Below are 24058 nucleotides of genomic sequence, written 5' to 3' on the forward strand. Positions count from 1 at the left end.
CCAGCCCAAACCCTGGAACCGTGAATCTCTTATGTGACCTGGCAAAAGGACCTCGCAGAGGTAACTGAGCTTTATAGATGTGAAAAGAGAGAGGTTGTCCTGGATTATCCCCGTGAGCCCCGTCTAAACACCGAGTCCTTAAAAGCAAAGAACTTGCTCCAGCTGAAGGCAGAACAGAAATGTGGCGGAAGGAGCAGTCAGAGGGGTTCCAGGTGCGAGAAGGATGTGACCCGTGGCTGCAGCCTCTGAGATGTAGGCCCATGTGCGAGGACCAGTGAGAGGCTGGCAGGAGCTGCGGACGGACTGATGCTTTCTGCCAGCAGGAACGGGAACCTCAGTGTGACCACTGCAGGGAAGAGAATTCTGCCAACAGCTTGACTGAGCTTGGAGGTGGACCCTTCCTCCCAGGCCTCCCTAGCAGAATCCCAGCAGCCACACTTGGGCTTCAGCCTGTGAGGCCCTGGCAGGGAAAGAGGCTGGCCACCCAGGGCTCTCATCTGTAGAGTTGTGAGATGCTAAACTTGTGTGGCCTGAAGATGCCTAGTTTGGGAAACCTTGTTATGGCGGCGGGAGAAAACGAATCCGCACAATCATACCCACAGCCCCACAGCACAGGAAACATCGTTTTCTTATCATTTATGAACAATTCTTACAAAAAGTAGAAAAATAAATATTTTACAGGTCTGAGTTTGACAACTCACACACATAAATACATAAATAGTGGTTGGGTGGCAATAAATTAAGAAACGTGAGGGATGCATAAATAAAACCCAAGATGCTGGGACAGGAGGCAGGTAGGCCTGAGGGTCACACACACAGGTCTCCATCAGCAACACATCTCAGGTCACGGACGAGGAGGCGGAAGAGGTTGGATACGACAGAGGCTTCAAGGCAGCCACGGGATTCCTGTGGAGAGGAAAGGACAGGTCAGTGGCTGTTCATCATCTGGGCCCCAAGTTGTCTCCAGAAACTGGTCCTGCCCCAGTCACTCACCTTCTCCTCAGCCTCCTGGAGGCGGTGCAGCCATTGGCGGAGACGGCCCCGGGGCCTGGGGCCTGCTGTGGACTGAGCTGGGACCTGTGGGCAGAGGAGGGTGGTGAGTGAACAGGGTCTCAGACACACGGGGACATACGGGTGGTCAGAACCCACTGATGAGGCCTGGGAGCCCAGAGCACTCACACAGGCCTGAAGCTTGGAGTGGATGTGGCGCAGCGTGTGAAGATGCTGGTGCAGGATGTCTCCCAGGGTCGAGTTAGCCATGGTCTCCAGGACCTTCAGTGTCAGGGCCAGCTCAGCCTCCAAGGCCACAGGGCGCTCCCACACCTGAGCAGGGAGACAGACAGGTGAGAGAGAACAGGTGAGGAGGGCAGAGGAAGGAACAGGTGAGGGCAGGAGACAGGAGAGAGGGAAGGTCAATGTGAGCAGGTGAGGGGAAGAGGTCAGGGGGACTGCTGGGGAGGGCAAAGACACAGAGAACAGTGAGAAGGAGGTGAAGGGGCCACCTAAGAAGCCAGAGGAGCGGGGCCAGGTGAGGGCAGGGCTGGGCCTGAGTCTCCCAACTCACCTGCAGCTGCCTCAGGTCCCGGGTCCTGGGGAGTGGGCGGGAGCCGCAGCTCCGGTTCCTCTGCCGGAGGGACTCCTCCTGGAGAGCAAGGGCAGAGGTCAGCCACAGCTGGAGCGCTGGAGGTTGACCCCGCAGTGGGCTTGGAGGATGACTAGCAACAGGAGCAGGGCGCTAACGTCCTAAAGGATGGTAGAGGCATCTCCAGTGCAGAAGAGCAAGAGTCAGCCCCCAAAGCAGGAGCAGGAGGTAGACCATGTGCGAAGGGTGGAGGGTAGCCCAGGGAAGGAAGGGTAGAGGCCCACCTTGAGCCAAATGGGGCTGTGACCCACAGAGGGAAGGGTGGAGGTTAGCCCAGGGAAGGAAGGGTAGAGGCCCACCTTGAGCCAAATGGGGCTGTGACCCACAGAGGGAAGGGTGGAGGGTAGCCCACAGCATGGGGGTGGGGAGGGGAGGCAGGGGAGAGGGAGGAAGACTCACCAAGGCGTCCTTGGCCCTCCTGAAGGCCTCCATCTCTTGTGGGGACAGAGACTTGAACTGGGCCATGTTGCAGCCCCTTGCACCCAGGAGGGCCGGGAGGGGCGTGGTGACGGGAGCTGCTCCTGTGCTGGTCAGCACCGTGGTCATCTGCATCAGCACCAGCGCACAACACACAGCCACGTCTGTGGTAGGGAAGGATGGGCAGATGAGGGGACAGAGTGTCAGGGCTGTGGGTGGGGGCTGTGGCGAGTGAGGGTTGTGGACAATGATGTGGAGGCTCACCCAGCTTCATCCTGGTCTCTGGTCTCTGGTCTCTATTCCAAGTGGGGATGCAAGTGTCCTCTCAGAGTTTGTCACCTGGGTCTCACTCAGCCTTGTGTGGTGTCTCTGGCCTCAGTCTCCTTTTCTGGGTCTCAGCCTGCTGCTCGGTCTGTGTGCCCGAACTTCCAGCTAGGCAGCGATGCAATACCTCACTGAGCTCCATGGTGCAGCTTTTAGCCTGCACAGGTGGGCAATCCCAGCTGATGAAGGAAAAATGAAAACACACCTGCCACTAGGGGAGGCCCCAGGCTGGGGAAGCCCGTGCAGGGCGGGGCCTTGAGCCAAGTGAAACAGAAAGTGACACACACTCAGGCTCACCTATAGGAGGTGAGGTCCCAAGAGGAATCTCAGGATAAGGGCAGCCTCAGCCCCACAAAGAGGGGTTGCCTTTCTGCAGGACACCCCCGTGCAGGGAGAGGAGGAGGAAAACACCTTCAGGGCTATTGCCACCAAGACCCTGGAACTTCCAACAGGGAGGCTGTCAGGGGAGGGGAGAAGACAAAGGGAGAAGGCTGCGGGGAGGGGGGGGGAGTGCGGGGGGGGGGGGCGGATGGGTAAGTCAGCAACATAAAGCAGCCCAGAATTTGAGAAGAGATCAGCTCTTCCCTCCCTTGCCCCACCAGGGGGTGTGAAAGAAGGGGAGGAAAGGAGCTTGACAAACAAACATCTTTAATTGTCCAGACACAGAGGGACCCAGGGATAGGAGTCTCTGCTAGGGAATACGGGTGTAGCCAAGGGCTTCAAGGGATCCTGTCAGTGTGACAAATGCCTTCATTCATTCATTAAGTATTACCCAGCCCCTACTTTGTTTCAGGTTCTGCTCAAGGTGCCAGATCAGAGCATTTAAAAGAAATCCCATAAAACAAAACTTGTTGGAGCTTTTTAAAAAAACAACAACTTTACTGTATTTATCTTTAGAGAGGGAGAGGGGGAGAGAGAGAGAGAGAGAGAGAGAGAGAGAGAGAGAGACACCAATGTGAGAGTGAAACATGTATATGAGAGTGAACCATTGATCGGTGGCCTTCTGCACGTATCCCCACTGGGAACAGAACCCAAAACCTGGGCATATGCTCTGACCAGGAATTGAACCAGTGACCTTTCACAGGGGAGGACACTCCAACCCTGAGTCACACCAGCCAGGGCTCATGGACCTTTTTACTTGAGGAGAGTAGGGGAGGGGTAAGCATTCACTGTATATTACATGAGGTAACAGAAAATGAAAGCACAAAAGTGAGGTGACAGCAGAATGTAGGAGGGGCTGCACTGAATGAGGCCAGAAAAGTCACATTTGAGCAAAAACATAAAGTGAGACGTGAGGGAGTGAGCTATGTGAAGATCTGAAAGGAAAAAGAGATACCCCCTACTCCTGATCTGGGAGTACTTTATTCTTCACCCATCACAAAGTCTTCGCCACAATGAGTATTGAACCCATGATAACATCTGGGGCACAGTGTAGTATGCCTACATCTATATATTCTAGAGGCCTGGTGCATGAATTTGTGCATGAGCGGGGTCTGGCCATCTGGTCCCAATCTGGGTGGTGGGGGCTAAATGGGGTCAGGGCTGGCCAGGGGAAGGGGCCGAAGGCAGTTGGCCAGCCCTGCCCCCTGGTCGAACTCCCAGTGGAACTCTCAGTCTAGGGGAGGATTTGCATATTAGGCTATATATATATATATATATATATATATATAGAGAGAGAGAGAGAGAGAGAGAGAGAGAGAGAGAGAGTCAGGGGCCATAGCAACCAAACAGATGACCAAACAAGCTGAGTGGGGAGACCAGGCCAGCAGGGGGGTTAGTGAGGGATGACCAAATGACTGAGCAACAGGCTGTGTGGGCAACCAGGCAAGCAGAGGGGGCAGTGAGGGGTGAACAGGCTGGCAGGGGGGAAGGTGGTGGCGACCAGGCCAGCGGGGGGGACAGTTAGGGGCAACCATGCTGGCAGAAGGGAGGCTGTTAGGGGTGACCAGGCTGGCAGGAGGGGCAGTTGGGGGCAACTAAGTTGGCGTGGAGGGACATTTGAGGGCAACCAGGCTGACAGGCAGAGGTGGTTAAGGGTGATCAGGCTGGCAGAGGGGCCAGTTAGGGGTGATCAGGTAGGCAGGCAGGCAGGCAAGCAGTTAGGAGCCAGCAGTCCCGGATTGTGAGAGGAATATCCAACTGCTGGCTGTTGGACATCCCCCGAGGGGTCCCATGTTGTAGAAGGTTCAGGCTGGGCTGAGGGGACCCACCACTGTGCACGAATTTCATGTACCAGGCCTCTAGTATAGGATAAAAGCCTAAACAAACTTTACGACCGAAGGACCAAAATGATCAAAACGACCGGTCGACCAGTTGTTATGATGCATACAAACCACCAGGGGACAGATGCTCAATGCAGGAACTGTCCCCTGGTGGTCATTAAGCTCCCACAGCCAACCTCCCAGGGCTGACCAACCTCACCTGGTCCCTCCCCGCAGCTGGCCAACCTCCCATGGTCCCTCCCCCTGTCCCTCCTCCTGGAAAGCAGGCCCCTATCCCGGGACTGGGCAAGACGTCCCTGATCAGCTGTGATTGATGGCCAAGCCTAGGGATCCCACTGTGCATGAATTCATGCACCAGGCCTCTAGTTTTAAACATAAGAAACATTGGGGAGAAGCCAAGATGGCGGCATAGGTAAACACCGGAGTTTGCTGCCTCAAACAACCACTTCAAAAATACAACTAAAAGACGGAATGGACATCATCCAGAACCACAGGAAGGCTGGCTGAGTGGAAGTTCTACAACAAGGAGGAAAGAGAAAAACATACCGAGACTCAGAGGAGGCGCAGTGCTGAAGTAAAATACTAAGGTGTGGAGCGGGCTGGCAGCTGAGGGCGTGGTTGTTGTTTTCAATCGGGAGGGAGTCTCAGGCTCTGAGTTCCAGCTCCGGGTGAGTCTCTAGGGACCCAGACTCATACGTGAGAAGCGGGACTGTCAGGCATCGCTCAGAACCCTAGGGCAGCTTTCTCTCCGTGCGGCTTGCAGCAATTACTGGGACACTGAGAAGCAGAGCCTCTGAGGGCAAGACTGAGAGCAGCCATAATTGCTAACCCCGCCCTGTTGATCCCGTGGGACCTGCCCGCCAAAGCCCTGCAGGGAGACTTTTGCTGGATAGCCTCAGGCAAAGGCTAGATTAGCACACCTCCCTAGAGATCCAGGAGCCAGGAAGCCCAGACGGCAGAGTGGGACCATCCAGTTTGAAGCTCCATGGAACCATAATAGACAAACTCAGAGGGCAGACTCAGTGAGCACCAAAGCCCCATCGAAGCAAGTCTACCCCCAGAGGGGTGTCTCCAGCACAGAAGTTCTCCCACTGCAGACACAGCTGATTCTCACAGCCAATTGGCCTGGAGGTCAATTCCTCACAGTGATACCTACAACAATCAAGGCTTAATTACAACAAGACTGTGCACAAAGCCCACAAGGGGGTGCACCAAGAGTGTCTACCTCAGGTAATTGGGACACTTAGCACAGAAAGGCACTCTATCGACACAGCGAAGCATAAAAAATGCCGAGACAAAGAAACAGGACACAAACGACAGAATGGGAGGAAAGCAAACTGCTGGATATAGAGTTCAAAAACACTTTTAAGGTCTTTAAAGAACTGTCTAGAAGCCGCCGATAAACTTAATAAGGCCCTCGAAAAGACTGGTGAGACCACCGATAAATGTAGTGAGATCTCCAAGAAGACTGGTGAGACCGTCAATAAATGTAGTGAGATCCTCAAGAAATCTAATGAGACCCTCGATGTTGTGATAAAGGACCAACTAGAAATTAAGCATACACTGACTGAAATAAAGAACATTATACAGACTCGCAACAACAGACCAGAGGATCGCAAGAATCAAGTCAAAGATTTGAAATACGAAGAAACAAAAAACACCCAATCGGAAAAGCAAAATGAAAAAAGAATCCAAAAATACGAAGATAGTGTAAGGAGCCTCTGGGACAGCTTCAAGCGTACCAACATCCGAATTATAGGGGTGCCAGAAGAAGAGAGAGAGCAAGCTATTGAAAACCTCTTTAAAGAAATAATGACAGAAAACTTCCCCTATCTGGTGAAAGAAATAGACTTACAAGTCCAGGAAGCACAGAGAACCCCAAACAAAAGGAATCCAAAGAGGACCACACCAAGACACATCATAATTAAAATGCCAAGAGCAAAAGACAAAGAGAGAATCCTAAAAGCTGCAGGAGAAAGAAAATCAGTTACCTACAAGGGAATACCCATACAACTGTCAGCTGATTTCTCAACAGAAACTTTGCAGGCCAGAAGGGAGTGGCAAGAAATATTCAAAGTGATGAATGCCAAGAACCTACAACCAAGCCTACTTTATCCAGCAAACCGATCATTCAGAAGTGAAGGCCAGATAAAGAGCTTCACAGATAAGAAAAAGCTAAAGGAGTTCATCACCACCAAACCAGGATTATATGAAATGCTGAAAGGTATCCTTTAAGAAGAGGAAGAAGAAGAAAAAGGTAAAGATACAAATTATGAACAACAAATACACATCTATTAACAAGTGAATCTAAAAATCAAGGGAATAAATAATCTGATGAACAATATGAACTGGCGATTGTAATAGAATCAGGGACATAGAAAGGGAATGGACTATTCTTGGGGGGGGGGGGGTGGAAGGGGTGTGGAGTGAGGGAAGAGATTGGACAATAATCGTGCACCTATGGATGAGGACAGTGGGTGGGGAGTGAGGGCAGAGGGTGGGGTGGGAACTGGGTGGAGGGGAGTTATGGTGGGGAAAAAGAGTAACTAATGTAATAATCTGAACAATAAAGATTTAATTTTTAAAAAAAAGAAACATTGATAGAGTGAATGAGAAGCTTAGTGTTGTGACATATTTTAAAAATAGTCTCCGGCCCGGCCTGTGTAACTCAGTGGTTGATGTCCACCTATTAACCAGGAGGTCAGGGTTGGATCCCTGGTCAGGGCCTATGCCCAGATTATGTGTTCAGTCCCCAGTAGGGGTTGTGCAGGAGGCAGCCGGTCAATGATTCTTTCTCACCACAGATGCTTCTATCTTTCTCCCTTCCTCTCTCTCAAATCAATTAAAAATATTTTATTTTTATATACTAGTATATTTATATTGATTTCAGAGAGAGAAATAGAGCTAGAAACATCAATGAGAGAGAAACATTGATTGGCTGCCTCCTGCACCCCCCCCTACTGGGATCAAGCCCCCAATCTGGGCATGTGCCCTTTACCAGAATTGAACCCAGGACCCCCCAGACTGCAGGCCAATGCTCAAGCCAGTGAGCCAAGCAGGCTAGAGATTATATATATATTTTAAAGAGCATGAACCATGGAGCTGAAGCGTTTGGGATTCAAATCTGGCTCTACCCTCACCTGCTGTGTGACCTTGACAAGGAGCCCTGCAGTTGGCAGCCAAGCTCTCCAGCCCACAGGCTTGGACAAATAAAGAAGTGCAACCACTTGTGTATTGAGGTGTGTGTGGTTATTTAATAGAGACCATCCTGTGGCCTCCACTGGAAGCTGAATAAATGCTACTTCAATGTACACGACTCGTCCGCAAAGGAAGGATGATAATGCCACGGTATGGATGAGGAAACTGAGGCCACAGAAGTAATTTGCGCAGTCACACCATGATTAAGAGGCAGGGTCAGAGTTGCACTCCAGTCACCTGATTGCCCTGGCTGAGCATTTTTAACTGAAAGTGCCGCTCAGAGTGGTCACCGGGGAACAACCAGTGCAAATGCAAGAAGATTTAATAACGAAACACAGAGTCGCCCATCACTCAGGGATTTCACAAATACAGAGGAAACACGGTGACAGAGTCCAAAGTTCTGCAGTCACCTAAGGACTTCGGGCGCTGTCACTGCCTCACCCTGAGGGACCAGGCCTCTCCAGTGGAGAGCTGCAGGAGTCACAGATTCATAGAATCTCATAGGAGACGCTGAAGGCTCAAACCAGGGCGTGGGAACTGTCATGGAGACTCGGTCCTGGGCTGCTGGTACCCAGAGAAGTAGAGCCTCGCCCATGGTACGTGGGGTCAGCGTCCCCCGTGGACTCAGGACTCAAGTCTCTTCCTGCCACACAAGGCCCCTGGCGGGTCTTCGGGCAATGCCTTCCACAGACATGTCCCTGCTCCCAGGGGACGCGCTGTCCTCTCCGGAAATGTCCCCGCGCTTCACGGTGCGCTCAGCGCAGGCATCCAGGTGAGGCCAGCAGTGGCGGCGGCAGAGTCTCCTGAGCGCGGGCGCCCACTGGCTGGAGACCTGCCTGGACCAGCGGGCAGCGCAGAGCCCCGACCTAAGCCGCCCGCCTGCAGAGCCGCGGGTCCCGCCTCGCACTCGGGTCAGAGGCAAGGCCCTGAGCGCGCCGCCAGCTTCAGGTCCCACGTGAGCAGGCGCAGGAGGTTGAAGATGATGGTGGCTTCATGGCACCGAGGCGAGTCCTGGAACCCGGGAAGGAAGCGAAGCGGGCCTGAGGCAGCGATTTCCTCATCGGGGGACCCTCGGCTCCTGGCCGCTCCACCACACGCCACCCCCCACCCCCAAAACACCCCACCCCCGCACCCTGCCCCAGCCCTGCTGGCTACCCGCTCCGCGCCCGCGCCACTCACAGCTCTCCGCCTTTGGGGACGCCTCCTGGGTGCCCGCGGGGACTTCCTTGAGGAACCTGGCCGCACCAGCTCGAGCTGGAGGGGGCACAGGAGGTAAACCAAGGAGGCGAAGGGACCCAGTCTCCCACCGACTCAACCCAAGAGCCTCCCAGCGCAGCCCTGCGGACACCAGCGGGACGCGAATTGTGTGTGGACGGGTTGGGGCTCCGCGAGACAGATGGGACCCGGGCGACCTAGTGAGGGGCCAGAGAGCGCAGAGCAGGCCGGTGCGGGGTACAGGGGCCGGGCGCGGGGGGCACTCACGCAGGCCACCACGTCCCTCCTCGCGGACGCCAGCAGCTCCAGGGTTGGGGCGACGCCGGGAAACAGCTCGGGGCTGGGCAGGCTGCTCAGCACGGCCTGGGCGTCCGAGAGGCCCCGGGCCACCAGGCGGAGCCGTGCGCACGACTGCGGGGACCTGGCAGAGTTAGAGACGCCGCGACCGCCGCCCCGTACCCCCCAACCCCCACCCCACGCCGACCCGCGGGCCTCACCCAGGGCTGCGGGGGAACCCTTCGTGGGCGGAAGGAGCAGTTCCGCGGCCTCCAGCTCAGCATCTCTTCCTCCTGGGCGGGACAATGGTGGGGCTGAGGCTGCGCCCCTCGCCTGAGCCCTGAAGTGCGGGGAAGTCAGGGATTCATGCCCGTGACCCGACTGTGTGGTGCGGGATGGTCGTGCGTACTGTGCACGGAGCCTCAGAGCTCCCCGAGGACGAGGACGGGAAAGGGGAATGAAATGCACCCCTTGCGGACGCTGCACCCCGACGTGAGCCTAGCCGGGTCCGCCCGGGGGCGCCCTTTTGTGAATGACAGGAAGGTGCTTTCTGTGCTTAGGATGCAGCTGGTCAGAATTCAGACCTGAGATCCGAGATGCGCCTGCGTGACGCTAAGATGCCAGGGCCCTCGGGATAGAGACCAGGATCCCGACACTGGCGGGAGCAGAGTCCCCTGGGACTGGGGGTCTGGGCATCACTCACGTAGTGGTCCCTCAGCGCCTTGACCGCCTCCAGCGCCCTGGGGTCCAACCAGCGGTAGTGAGAGAGGGAGCAGCGCTTGGGTTCGGTCACACTGGGGTCCGCCACCACGTTCACTGTCACCAAGACCCACAGCCCCACGGACACCGCGGCTGCACCACTGGGCCTCATCTCTGCTCCTGCACAAAGCCAGGGACGTCGGGCAGTCCGAGGGAAGGCCCCGGGTCCAGCCCCTGCCTCCTGTTAGACTGGCAGGGGAACCGACGTCAGGGGGTGGCTATGACCCCTCCTACCCTCAGGCTCTCTCCCCTCACTGCTCACCTGCAATGTGCCCTCCGTGCTGGAGCTGGGCTTGCCTTCCTCTGTCCCCTGCCAGCTGTCCAGAGTGTTGTCCACCTTTGACAGCGGTGTCTGCACCTCCATGGCCGCTTTTATGCTCCTGACTGAGGAATGGTGAGCCGCTGGGCTTCCCCGTTCAGGTTAAGTTTTCGGAACATCAGCGCTGGACGCTGGCCCACTGGGATGCTGGCTTAGGCGTGAGGACTTTGCCTGCCTGTCCCAGGGTGCCAGCAATGGCTCTGCCCTCACCAGACTTATGCAACTCTTGTTTCTTTTTTTCTGGACATTTGTTTGTCTTCTCGGCCTGTATTGGTTTTTCTTTTGCACTCTAGGAATTAACCAAAAATACACCGTTTCCTTATCTTCCAAGGCACCTTGGCAGAGGTGCTGGTAGAAGGATCTGCCTGGAGTTGGTACTGGGAGTTTCCAGCTTCTCCCTTTCATTACGTCTCTGCCTGTCTCTTTCTGTTTTCTATATCAGCATGATTATCCCCCTTCTGTTCTTGCTGGCATTTCCTCGTCTAGGTTTTTGACAAACACTCTCTTTGATGTCCATTGTCTGTTATTAAATTACTAGAGGCCTGCTGCATGAAAATTCGTGCACTGGAGGAGGGCCCCTCAGCCCGACATGCCCTCTCTCACAGTGCGGGAGCCCTCAAGGGTGGGAGGCGACCTGGAAATCAGGGGAAGGTGATGCCCCATCACACCTCTGCTGCTGCCACTGCCAGCAGGGCAAGCCTCAGCTGGCCCTGGTTACCTGAGCCTAGGGCGGCCCTGGGCAGCTGGGCAGCCCCACCTGAGGATTGCCTGCATCTTGGACAGCCCTGGGCAGCTGGAAAGCTGCCATCGAGACTTGCCTGCACCTCAGGCCGGCCCTGGGCAGCTGAGGGGCTGAGGGGACTGGGGGTCTCCGGAGGCAGGCATGTGAAGTGACCGGGCCTGCCAGGTGGTAGGCCCAGCCTTGCCGGGTACCTGCTGCCCCGGCGGGGCTGAGGGGACTGGGCACTGCCATCTTTGAGGGCGGGACAGTCCATTAGCATATTCCCTTCTTGTTGGCTGTGGGTGCCGCCATCTTTTGCAACGGTGTGAGGATCAATTAGCGTATTCCCTCTTTATTAGATAGGCTATTTCTTACTTTACTAGTTAATTTCTTACCATAGGGACACATCGTTAGGTGATTCCATCATGTGCGAGCATTGTAGAGTGTCCCTACACACACTTAGATGGTGCAGCCTCGGCTGTATGGTAGCCTATTGCGCCTTGGCTACAAACCTGTATAACATATTACTGTACCCAATATTGTAGCAATTAAAACACAATGGTTTTTTATGTTTTCTAAACCTAGGAAAGGTACAGTAAGAATATGGTATAAAAAGATAAAAGTTGGTTCACCTGTATAGGGGACTTACCATGAATGGAACTTGAAGGTCTTGATGTGTTGGCAAAATGGAGAAGTATGTTTGGAGAATAACAGACCTTTCAAGACTTTGCTTACTATTTGATTGTGCTCCCAGACGTCCTCCTTTTATTGATGATTCAGCCCAATATCAAGTAGTGTTTCTCCCTCCAAATGTCACCTCTTTGGTCCAGGCAACAGATCAAGGACTTATAGCAGCTCTTAAAGCCTACTACCTGAGGAGCTTTCCCCAGCTATTGCTGCAACTGAGGCAGACACTGATACAACACCTGTGACTGTATCAAGAATTTTGCTTGGACTTGTGGTGATATCACCAAGGAGTATATGACTGGCATCTGGAAGAAGACACTCAAGAGATTGCCCTGGGGGAGTCAGTGAGGGAGTGGTGAGCGAATGTAAGGCCCAGGACAGTGGTCGGCAAACTGCGGCTCGTGAGCCACGTGCGGTTCTTTGGCCCCTTGAGTGTGGCTCTTCCACAAAATACCGACTTCTGCACATGGGCCACAAAGTTTCAATCGCTCTGTACGTGTTCGCCCGCACGTGGTATTTTGTGGAAGAGCCACACTCAAGGGGCCAAAGAGCCGCATGTGGCTCACGAGCCGCAGTTTGCCGACCACTGGCCTAGGACATTGCTGTCCACTACTGTAGACTTCACAAACACTGCACACTCAGGCTACACTAAATTCATTTTTCTTCAATAATAAATTAACCTTAGTTTACTGTAACTTTTAGTTTATAAACTTTTAAAAAGAACTTTAACTTTTCTAGTCTTTTTAACAACACTTAGCTTAAAACACACATTGTATAGCTGTACAAAAATATGTTCTTTTTTATATCCTTATTCTGTAAGTTTTTTCTGTTTATTTGTTTTCTTTACTTTTTAAATTTTCTTGTTAAAAACTAAAACAGAGCCCTGACCGGTTTGGCTCAGTGGATAGAGCGTCGGCCTGCGAACTGAAGGGTCCCAGGTTCGATTCCGGTCAAGGGCATGTACCTTGGCTGCGGGCACATCCCCGGTAGGGGGTGTGCAGGAGGCAGCTGATCGATGGTTCTCTCTCATCGATGTTTCTGGCTCTCTATCCCTCTCCCTTCATCTCTGTAAAAAAATCAATAAAATATATTTTAAAAAAAAAAACTAAAACAGAAATGCACACATTACGCTAGGTCTACATTAGGGGTGGGGAACCTTTTTCCTGCCAACAGTCATTTGTTTATTTATAGCATCATTCTCGGGCCATTCAAAATTATCAACTTAAAAGTTGCCTGCTATATTTGGTCTAATATTTAACGAACTAATTCCTAATGCCTTGGCAGGGCCAGACCAAATGATTTCGTGGGCCTTCTACCGCCTTCGAACGTGATGTTCTCCACCCCTCGTGTACAGTCAGGCTCATCAATATCACCTCATCCCACTGGAAGGTCTTCTGGGTCAATAATACACATGGGGCTGATAGCAATGACTTCTTCTGGAATAACCTCCTGAAGGACCTTCCTGAGGCTCTTCTTGAGGAGGTGTCAGTCATTTCAAAAATATGTCCATGATGCCTTGCTTGGTTTGTTTCTTTTTTTCATCATTGATTTGCTTGTAAGTAGATAATATATCATGAACATTCCTCTCTATGAAAACATTTCAGAGTTCAGGTCCATGTTTTTAAACCTGCTAAGGGGCTTGTGAGCTCTGCAAAAGCTTGTTAAAAATCTTCACTGTGAATTTTGGGGGTTCATCTTCATCTTCTCCTGCAGTTCCCTTTTCTCTTCTTCAGCCATGAGTTCCTGTTTCAGTTCCAACAACTCCTCATTAATCAGTTCCTAGGAACCACCTCAATATCACTCTCAATGTCAACCTCCCCCAAGCCAGGTTAAGGTTGTTTGCCATCTTAATTGCAGCCTTGTGTATTTTTGCAACCTCATCATCCTTGGCAAAATTTTTGAAGTCATGGACTAACCTCTTGAGTGTCTTCTTCCAGATGCCAGTCATATACTCCTTGGTGATATCACCACAAGTCCAAGCAAAGTTCTTGATACAGTCACAGGTGTTGTATCCGTGTCTGCCTCAGTTGCAGCAATAGCTGGGGAAAGCTCCTCAGGTAGTAGGCCTTAAGAGCTGCTATAAGTCCTTGATCTGTTGCCTGGACCAAAGAGGTGACATTTGGAGGGAGAAACACTACTTGATATTGGGATGAAATCACCAATAAAAGGAGGACATCTGGGAGCACAATCAAATAGTAAGCAAAGTCTTGAAAGGTCTGTTATTCTCCAAACATGTTTCTCCATTTTGCCAGCACAGCAATTCAGGAGGGCACCTTGGAAAAGGAGCTGGGTCATTCATGGCTTTTGTACTGCTGTGGTCTGCGTGTTTGCCCCATTGATAGGTTGATGTCTTAACAGGCAAAGATAATGGTATTGGTAGGAGGGATTATTAGGAGGTGATAACTCTGGAGGTGGAACCCTCAAGAATGGGATTAGTTCTCTTTTAAAAGGGAAACCATGGAGCTCCCTAGCACCTTCTACCGTGTGAGGAGAACTTGGCCTCCTGTAAGAGTGCCCTCCCCTGACCATGTTGGAGCCCTGATCTTAGACTTCCCGGCCTCCAGAACTGAGAAATAAGCTTCTGCTATTTACAAGCCACCCAGCCTCTGATGTTTTGTTATAGCAGCCCAACTGGTAAGAGACAAATACTGTCCTTATAGAAAGATTTCCTGTGACCTGCTGTTAGAGACGCCTATTCTATTACAAAAACTGCTTCAACAAACAGACTATGGAATCTCAGAGGGATGGTGGGGATGGGTGGGCAGAGGTGGGAAGAGATCAACCAAAGAACTTGTATGCATATATAAATAATCCATGGACACAGACATTAGGGTAGTGAAGTTTGGGGGCAAAGGAGCTGGGGGCGGGATATGTAATACTTTCAACAATAAAAATATTTTTTAAAGAATTTAACAACAACAAAAGCTCTGGAGAACTTTCTTCTTATGAGTACTACTCAAACACGCTCTAGGAACTGGATCACTCTTGCGTTACTGGTAGGAATGTGAAAAGGGTACAGCCAATTTGAAAACCAGCTTGGCCATTTCTTATAAAACTAAACAGGCAACTGCTAGTCAACCCGACAGTTACAGTCCTGAACATTTATTGCAGAGAAATAAAAATATATGATTACCTAATAATCTAAATGCAGTGTTTATAGTGGCATTACTAGTAATTGTCCAAAACCTAGAAATGTCCTTCAGAAAGGGAATGGTTAAACAAACTCTGGTGCTTCTATACCATGAAACAGGAATGAACAATTGATATACACAACCACCTAAATGAATATCCAGGGATATTCACTCAATAGTGTATGAATGATCCAGTTTCTCTGCGTCCTCACCAACATTGGATGATGTCACTATTTTTTATTTTAGCCATATTGCTAGGTGTGTAATGATAACTCATTGTGGATTTAATTTGCATTCCTCTAATGGCTAATGTTATTGAGCACCTTTTCACATGCTATTTCCCATCTGTGCAACCTCTTTGCTAAAATATGTCTTCATGTCTTTTGTCCATCTTCTAATTGGATTGTTTAATTTTTTACTGCTGAGTTTTTAATTTATTCTAGACACCAGTCGTTTGTCAGGTAGGTGGTTTGCAAATATTTTCTCACAGTCTTTAGCCCATCTTTCCAACCTCTTACACAGAGCCAAAATTTTGGTTCGAGTTCAGTTTAATGGATTGAACCCTTTGCATCAAGTCTGAAAACCCTTTTCCTAACCCTAGATCCTGAAAATGTTCTCACGATTTTAATAAAAGTATTATAGCTTTATATTTTACATTTAAGTTCATGATCCATTTGGAGGTCATTTTTAGTTTAGGTTTGAGGTTTGAATTCAGGTTCATTTTTTGGACTATGACTTTCCAACTGCTCTAGCACCATTTGTTGTAAAGGCTACTCTTCTCCATTGAGTTCCTTTCGCATGTGTGAGTCTTTCTAAATGCCTGTAGTATCACACCAAGTGTATTGTTCAGCAACTTACCCTTTTCACTCTGTAAAATGCCTTAAAGGTTTTCCCATGGTCATCCTATATAACTGTTATAGGTCTAGTTAAACTTGGGGTTCATGAACCACCTCTGCAATTGATTTCAGGGAAGAGTGGACTTGCATGAGGAAAAGATGATTTTTATCTTCACTAACCTCTACCTGAAACTTCATCTTTCTTTCCTTTATGAATGTAACCAATAATAGCAATATACCACAATCTATATATATATGGCTAATATGCTAAGTGTCCGACTGTCCAACCAGTCACTATGATGCACACTGACCACCTAATAATCTAAATGCAGTGTTTATAGTGGCATAAACTTATAGTGGCATAAACAGTGTTTATAGTGGCAGACACTTAACACAGGAGCTGCCATGATGCACACTGGCCATTGACAGAGAAACGGCACCATGAACTTGGCACCTACAAAGCAACACTTGGCTTCCCGCAAGTGGGACATAGGCCCCACCACCACCCCGGAGAGACACCCCACCAAATCGTAGCCAACAGTGCCGAGACCCTATGGTGCAAAATGCAGCCCACAGCCCAGCCCAGCCCAGAAACGGTGGCTATGTGTGCCAGGTAATGACAGGTAATGACATCACTGTAGCAATGCCTGGCTTCCTCTCCCTAACAACTAGCCTCGTTGGAGTTTCTTCAGCCCAGGAACACGACTTGCTTTATAGCCAGGTGCAAACATTTTACACTTTAACCAAATGCCTATGAAGCATTTTCCCGTGCCTCATCTCATTTGATCTTCACAGAAGTCCTGGAGTAGGTAGATAGGAGGCTCGATAGAATCCTACTTTCTTTTCATTAGCCAGAAAATGGAGATTTAGAAAGTTTAGAAACTTGACCCAACTGAAAAGAAGAAATGGTAGATCTTGAAAATGACTTCAGGTTTTCTCACTGCGCAGAATATAATCAAACACTGCTGCAGTTAAATATTTCACCCTTTGTTCTCCCTGCATGATCTACAATAATAATCTGCTTCATGCTGATTATTTACTGCTGTGTTGCTAACAATTATCCAAAAGAGAAGTTGAGGTGCTTCACTGGGTTGGAAAAAGTTTAGCTAAATCAAAAAGCAGGTCTAATTAAGCAATTATCTCTTTCATAGTCCTGTGTATTTAATATTATGCATTTAAGAAGATGTCTGAACCAATAAGTGATTATAGCAAAGTTGCAGGATATAATGTTAATGTACAAAAGTCAATTGCTGGCTTGTATAACAGCAATGAACAAATTGAATTTGAAATAACAAACACCACTTACATTCGCCCTTTCAAGGTGAAATACCTAGATACAAATCTAACAAAATATGAACAAACTCTAGATGAGAACAACTACAAAACTCTGTGAAAGTAATCAAAGATCTAAAAATAGAGATATTCCATCCAGGTACATGGATAGGAAGACTCAATATTGTCAAGATGTCATTTCTTCCCAATTTAATCTATAGATTCAATGCAATCCAATCAAAAGCCTAGCAAGTTATTTTGTGGATATTGACAAACTGAAAGTTTACACAGAAATTCAAATAACCCAGAATAACTAACACAACATTAAAGGATAAGACCAAAGGTGGAGGGCTGATATTACCTGATGTCAAAACTTACTGTAAAGCTACAGTAATCAAGACAGTATTGGAGAAAGGAGAGACAAAGCAATGGAACAGAATGGAGAGTCCGGGAGTAGACCCACACAAATGTAATCGACTGGTCTTTGAGAAAAGCAAAAGCAGTTCAAGGGAGCCCTAACCTGTTTGGCTCAGTGGATAGAGCGTCGGCCTGCGGACTGAAGGGTCCCAGGTTCGATTCCGGTCGAGGGCATGTACCTTGGTTGCAGGCACATCCCCAGTGGGGAGTGTGCAGGAGGCAGCTGATCGATGTTTCTCTCTCATCGATGTTTCTGACTCTCTATCCCTCTCCCTTCCCTCTCCCTTCTTCTCTGTAAAATAATCAATAAAATATATTAAAAAAAAAAAAAAAGCAGTTCAAGGGAGAAAGGATAGTTTTCTCAGCAAATGGTATTGAAACAACAGGACATTCACCTGCACAGAACATGAATCTGGATACAGACCTTATACGTTTCATGAAAATTAACTCAAAATGTATCATGGGCCTAAATGTAAAGTGCAAAACTATAAAACTAGAATATAGCAGAGGGAAAAATGAGGGCACCTTGGGCTTGCTTGGTGATGACTTTAGATACATCAAATGCATAATCCATGAAAGAAAGAAAATTATGAATAGGACTTCATTCAAATGTAAATCTTCAATTCTCTGAAGGACACTATTAAGAGAATAAAAATATTGCTCCCTCCCCTCTCCCCTTCCTTCAGGCCTGGGGATGACAGACCTCCTCCCAGAAGGCCCCAAGGCCTTCCCCTTCACTATCCAATCCCTTTGTAAATACTCCTGGTATTAAACCCACCTCAAATTATCCTAAATGGACTGGGCCATCGTTTTTCTGCTGGGGATCCTAACTGATACAACATAATAAAGATCTGGTGAATGCAAATGAGACATGAAAAGCAGGCAACCACACTCCACAGCCTGGTTCCATTTTGGCAGAAATTGCTCATAAAAGGGGGAAAGAGGAGTAATAGCTACTAATTGTTCAAAAGAATGACCTCCAAGGAGGTTTACTGAGGACTTCCTTTAATTCTCCAAGTTGTATCTTTTTGTATGAAGGTCCCCCGGGTCCCATCTGTCTCGCGGAGCCCCAACCTGTCCAGACACAATTCGCGTCCCGCTGGTGTCCACAGGGCTGGTGTCCGCAGGGCTGGTGTCCGCAGGGCTGGGCTGGGAGGCTCGTGGGCTGAGTCGGTGGGAGACTGGGGCCCTTTGCCTCCTTGGTTTATCTCCCAAAGGAGAAAAAGACCCACCTATAACTTCACGCAATTCTCTCCCTTCATCTCACATCTGGATAAAGTAGGATTTTATTTTTAAACTAAAACAGGAGATTGATACAGACAGACCAACGGAGAGAGCCAGAGACCCTGGCCTGGTAATTTGTTGAAAGAGGAATGAGAGAGAGGGAGCAGACAAAGACAGGCAGCGTGGGAAGAAGAGACAAGACAAAACAGGAGTCGCACGCAGAGGGAAGGCAGAGAGATGGGATGAGATGAAGACACAGACAGAGGAAGGGGAACCAGGTATTTAGGAGAAAATACGGCAAAGAGAACAAGTTTTGAGCTGGGCGGTATGTGGGTGCAAATTCTCCCTCTGACACTCACAGTGACTGGCAAAGTTCCTTCACGTCACTGCCTCAGTTCTCTCATCCATAAAACAGAAGTAATCAATGAACATCATTTGGGGGGGTCCCTTTTTGATATTAAATGAGATATCTGTATCAATTACTTAGAACAGCACCCATTACACAGTAAGCACTAATAAGGACTCGTTATTATACTAAACAGAGAAAAGGACAAGGAGGCTGATGAAAAGAGAGTCTACATGAGGGTGAGAGGAGAACTGGTGAAAGAGTGGGACCAGAGCCATTGCTGGCACCTGGGACGGGCAGGCAAAGTCCTCAGGCCTAAGCCAGCATCCCAGTGGGCCAGCGTCCAGCGCTGATGTTCCGAAAACTTAACCTGAACAGGGAAGCCCAGTCGCTCACCATTCCTCAGTCAGGAGCATAAAAGCGGCCATGGAGGTGCAGACACCGCTGTCAAAGGTGGACAACACTCTGGACAGCTGGCAGGGGACAGAGGAAGGCAAGCCCAGCTCCAGCACGGAGGGCACATTGCAGGTGAGCAGTGAGGGGAGAGAGCCTGAGGGTGGGAGGGGTCATAGCCACCCCCTGACGTCGGTTCCCCTGCCAGTCTAACAGGAGGCAGGGGCTGGCCCCGGGGCCTTCCCTCGGACTGCCCGACGTCCCTGGCTTTGTGCAGGAGCAGAGATGAGGCCCAGTGGTGCAGCCGCGGTGTCCGTGGGGCTGTGGGTCTTGGTGACAGTGACCGTGGTGGCGGACCCCGGTGTGACCGAACCCAGGCGCTGCTCCCTCTCTCACTACCGCTGGTTGGACCCCAGGGCGCTGGAGGCGGTCAAGGCGCTGAAGGACCACTACGTGAGTGATGCCCAGACCCCCAGTCCCAGGGGACACTGCTCCCGCCAGTGTCGGGATCCTGGTCCCTATCCCGAGGGCCCTGGCATCCTGGCGTCACGCAGGCGCATCTCAGATCTCAGGCCTGAATTCTGACCAGCTGCATCCTAAGCACGGAAAGCACCTTGGTGCCATTCACAAAAGGGCGCCCCCGGGAGGACCCGGCTCACGTCGAGGTGCTGCATCCGAAAGGGGTCGGTTTGGCTCAGTGGATAGAGCGTCGGCCTGCAGACTGAGGGGTCCCAGGTTCGATTCCGGTCAAGGGCATATACCTGGGTTGCAGGCATATCCCCAGTGGGGGATGTGCAGGAGGCGGCTAATCAATGTTTCTCTCTCATCGATATTTCTGGCTCTCTATCTCTCTCCCCTCCTCTCTGTAAAAAATCAATAAAATATATTTTTTTAAAAAGTGGGGGGGGGGGGGGTGCACTTCATTCCCCTTTCCCGTTCTCGTCCTCGGGGAGCTCTGAGGCTCCGTGCACAGTACGCACGACCATCCTGCACCACACGGTCGGGTCACTGGCATGAATCCCCGACTTCCCCGCACTTCAGGGCTCAGGAGAGGGGTGCAGCCTCAGCCCCACCATTGTCCCGCCCAGGAGGAAGAGATGCTGAGCTGGAGGCCGCGGAACTGCTCCTTCCGCCCACGGAGGGTTCCCCCGCAGCCCTGGGTGAGGCCCGCGGCTCGGCGTGGGGTGGAGGTGGGGGGGGGAGGGGGCACAGGGCGGCGGTCTCTAACTCCGCCAGGTCCCCTCAGTCGTGCGCACGGCTCCGCCTGGTGGCCCGGGGCCTCTCGGATGCCCAGGCCGTGCTGAGCAGCCTGCCCAGCCCCGAGCTGTTTCCCGGCGTCGCCCCAACCCTGGAGCTGCTGGCGTCCGCGAGGAGGGACGTGGTGGCCTGCGTGAGTGCCCCCCGCGCCCGGCCCCTGTACCCCGCACCGGCCTGCTCTGCGCTCTCCAGCCCCTCACTAGGTCGCCCGGGTCCCATCTGTCTCGCGGAGCCCCAACCCGTCCACACACAATTCGCGTCCCGCTGGTGTCCGCAGGGCTGGGCTGGGAGGCTCTTGGGTTGAGTCGGTGGGAGACTGGGTCCCTTCGCCTCCTTGGTTTACCTCCTGTGCCCCCTCCAGCTCGAGCTGGTGCGGCCAGGTTCCTCAAGGAAGTCCCCGCGGGCACCCAGGAGGCGTCCCCAAAGGCGGAGAGCTGTGAGTGGCGCGGGCGCGGAGCGGGTAGCCAGCAGGGCTGGGGCAGGGTGCGGGGGTGGGGTGTTTTGGGGGTGGGGGGTGGCGTGTGGTGGAGCGGCCAGGAGCCGAGGGTCCCCCGATGAGGAAATCGCTGCCTCAGGCCCGCTTCGCTTCCTTCCCGGGTTCCAGGACTCGCCTCGGTGCCATGAAGCCACCATCATCTTCAACCTCCTGCGCCTGCTCACGTGGGACCTGAAGCTGGCGGCGCTCTCAGGGCCTTGTCTCTGACCCGAGTGCGAGGCGGGACCCGCGGCTCTGCAGGCGGGCGGCTTAGGTCGGGGCTCTGCGCTGCCCGCTGGTCCAGGCAGGTCTCCAGCCAGTGGGCGCCCGCGCTCAGGAGACTCTGCCTCCGCCACCGCCACCGTTGGCCTCACCTCGATGCCTGCGCTGAGCGCACCGTGAAGTGCGGGGACATTTCCGGAGAGGACAGCGCGTCCCCTGGGAGCAGGGACATGTCTGTGGAAGGCATTGCCCGAAGACCCGCCAGGGGCCTTGTGTGGCAGGAAGAGACTTGAGTCCTGAGTCCACGGGGGACCCTGACCCCACGTACCATGGGCGAGGCTCTACTTCTCTGGGTACCAGCAGTCCAGGACCGAGTCTCCATGACAGTTCCCACGCCCTGGTTTGAGCCGTCAGAGTCTCCTATGAGATTCTATGAATCTCTGACTCCTGCAGCTCTCCACTGGAAAGGCCTGGTCCCTCAGGGTGAGGCAGTGACAGCGCCCGAAGTCCTTAGGTGACAGCAGAATTTTGGATTCTGTCACCCTTGTTTCTTTTGTATTTGTGAAATCCCTGAGTAATGGGCTACTCTGTCTTTCGTTATTAAATACTAGTAGCCTGGTGCACGAAATTCGTGCACTGGGGTAGGGGTGGGAGGAAAGGGGCCCCTCAGTCTGGCCTTCACCTTCTGCAATCTGAGACCCCTCAGGGAATGTCCAGCTTCCTGTTTGTGCCCACACTTTTAACAGATAACAGCTCCATTGTTGTTTCTTTCTTATGCTTAAAACCATTGGAATTAGTAGGTATTCAAAGTGTGTATACATTTTGGGGGGACACCCTATATATCTCTAGTCAGCGGTGAAAGAAACCAACAGCAGATAGGGAACCTCGCTCACTCCCCACATGTCTCCCCACTTCACTTTCCACCTTCGTGGACGGCAGGAATATCAACATTTTCTCTCATTAATTCGGAAGAGCAGGTCCTGTCACCCGCTGCCCGGCAGGAGTGCGCTAGGCCCCAAGAAGGCGCCGCTCTGTCAGGGCATCCTTCGCTCATGGGTGCTGGCACCCAAAGTGCACATTCCTCCTCTACAGTCGCCCGGACTATACCACTGTCTCACTGAGAGGACGGAACTCCTCTCTGCCTCTGGGTTCTTGATCTTGAATGCTGACGGAAGGCATCTCAGCGAGAGCCCGCGCCCACCAGGTGTGTCTGTCTGCATCTGCTCCCGCCTCAGCACCTGCATTAACCCCCTAGAGGTGATCTCGTAGCTGCACTGGCCTCCGTGGGAACAGAGCATCACCACTCCACCCTCTCACTGTCATCTCACAGGCACCCACCCTCAACACCCAGAACACCCAGACACTCTCCAAAGGACGTGAGCACATCAGAGGGGATGTGTGCACATCCTGTGGGGGTGTTAGGCATGCTGGGTTGATGGAAGTGCGGTGGAGAGGCGGGGGGAACTTGTGCACGCCTTGGTTTGCAACTGTTGCAGGTGCGGGAGGGTGACAGTGTGCTGGGGGATGTTCACACGCCAGGCGGGGATGTGCACACCAGAGACCTCTGGCTTTGCAGATTCGCAAACCCCCGTGGTGCGGCCAGGAGGACGTCAGTCTGGCCTGCCACGGTGGCTGTCCCTGCGATCCTGCACCTTCTGGGCCAGGAGGCAGATCTTGCGCAGCCACTCCTGGGCACTGATGGCCTGCAGGCACTACTTCAACTCAGCCTGCAGGCTCCGCTTGGCGTGCTCACAGCTGTCACCACCGCCATGTGGGGAGTACAGGCCGCCCTCCGCCGGCCCTTCTCCCCTGTCCAGAGGCTCTCTGCACTGTTCACCTGCCCAGAGTGACTGGGGCTGGGCGGAAGCCAGGCATCCTGCCCTGCCCAATCCTGGCCAATCCGCCATTGTGCGAGCTGCCGCCCCACCGGGAAGGGTCACGGATCCGGGTCCCAGGACCATGGACAGCCTCAAGCACTCCCCCCGGCCTGGCAGGGTCACAGATCCGTGTCTTGATCCAGTGGACAGCCTCAAGCACTGCCCCCCGCCCAGCAGGTCATGGATCCGGGTCCCGGACTATGGACAGCCTCAAGCACTGCCCCCTCCCGGCAGGGTCACAGATCAGGGTCCCAGGACAGCAGACAGCCTTGCCCACTGCTGCCCGCCTTCAGTATGCAAATTAGCTGCCATCTTGTTGCTTCAGGGTGGGGGTCCCGCTTGGGTGCCTGGCCAGCCTGGAGGAGGGCATGATGGCTGTTTGCAGCTGGTCACACCCCCTTCAGGGTGGGGAATCCCCACTGGGGTGCCTGGTCAGTCTGGGTGAGGGGCTGAGGGCCTTTTTCAGGCTGGTGGGCGACTGAAGCTCCCAACCTCTCCTTTTTTTCTTTTTCTTTTTTTATTCTGGGATTTATTTACCTCTGTGGCTGTCACTGGAGCTGAGAGCCGGCTTTAGCTCTGAGGCTCTGCTGCAGCTCTGAGACCTCAGCTGCTGAAAGCAGGTATCTGGGTTTGTTCTATAACTGAAACAATGTTGCAGTCCTGCTGGCTGAAGCCCGGCTGGCTCAAAGCAGGTTTCTGGGGATTGTTTAGCTTCTATACTTGCAACATTGTTTCTTAGAGTGCAAGCTCAGAGGCCAGCAGCGGCAGGCAAGGAACCTTGGCTTCCTCTGTCACTGGAGCAAGCAAGCCTCCTGTTTGCTTCAGCTG

At 52.0% G+C, this 24058-nt stretch overlaps 3 protein-coding genes across 3 annotated transcripts; 1 reads left to right on the top strand and 2 right to left on the bottom strand.

Moving 5' to 3' along the window:
* Window positions 1-807: 807 nt before the first annotated feature.
* LOC308530586 (interferon lambda-3-like) lies at window positions 808-2333 on the bottom strand (the record flags this gene model as incomplete). The annotated part of the gene is made up of 6 exons (XM_081107302.1): window positions 808-906; window positions 994-1077; window positions 1180-1323; window positions 1565-1642; window positions 2042-2223; window positions 2324-2333. The coding sequence occupies 6 exons, from the start codon at window positions 2331-2333 to the stop codon at window positions 808-810; spliced, it is 597 nt and encodes a 198-aa protein (XP_080963428.1).
* Window positions 2334-8434: 6101 nt separating this feature from the next.
* On the bottom strand, window positions 8435-10165 carry LOC308530587 (interferon lambda-4-like; the record flags this gene model as incomplete). The annotated part of the gene is made up of 5 exons (XM_081107303.1): window positions 8435-8635; window positions 8740-8814; window positions 9286-9429; window positions 9516-9587; window positions 9998-10165. 5 exons carry the CDS (start codon window positions 10163-10165, stop codon window positions 8435-8437), a joined length of 660 nt encoding a protein of 219 aa, XP_080963429.1.
* A 9267-nt stretch (window positions 10166-19432) lies between these two features.
* Window positions 19433-21359, top strand: LOC308530588 (interferon lambda-4-like; the record flags this gene model as incomplete). The annotated part of the gene is made up of 5 exons (XM_081107304.1): window positions 19433-19541; window positions 19677-19852; window positions 20488-20559; window positions 20646-20789; window positions 21261-21359. 5 exons carry the CDS (start codon window positions 19433-19435, stop codon window positions 21357-21359), a joined length of 600 nt encoding a protein of 199 aa, XP_080963430.1.
* Between the last annotated feature and the right edge of the window lie 2699 nt (window positions 21360-24058).

Source organism: Myotis nattereri, assembly GCF_964212035.1.
Source record: "Myotis nattereri genome assembly, chromosome: 15".
NCBI lineage: Eukaryota > Metazoa > Chordata > Mammalia > Chiroptera > Vespertilionidae > Myotis > Myotis nattereri.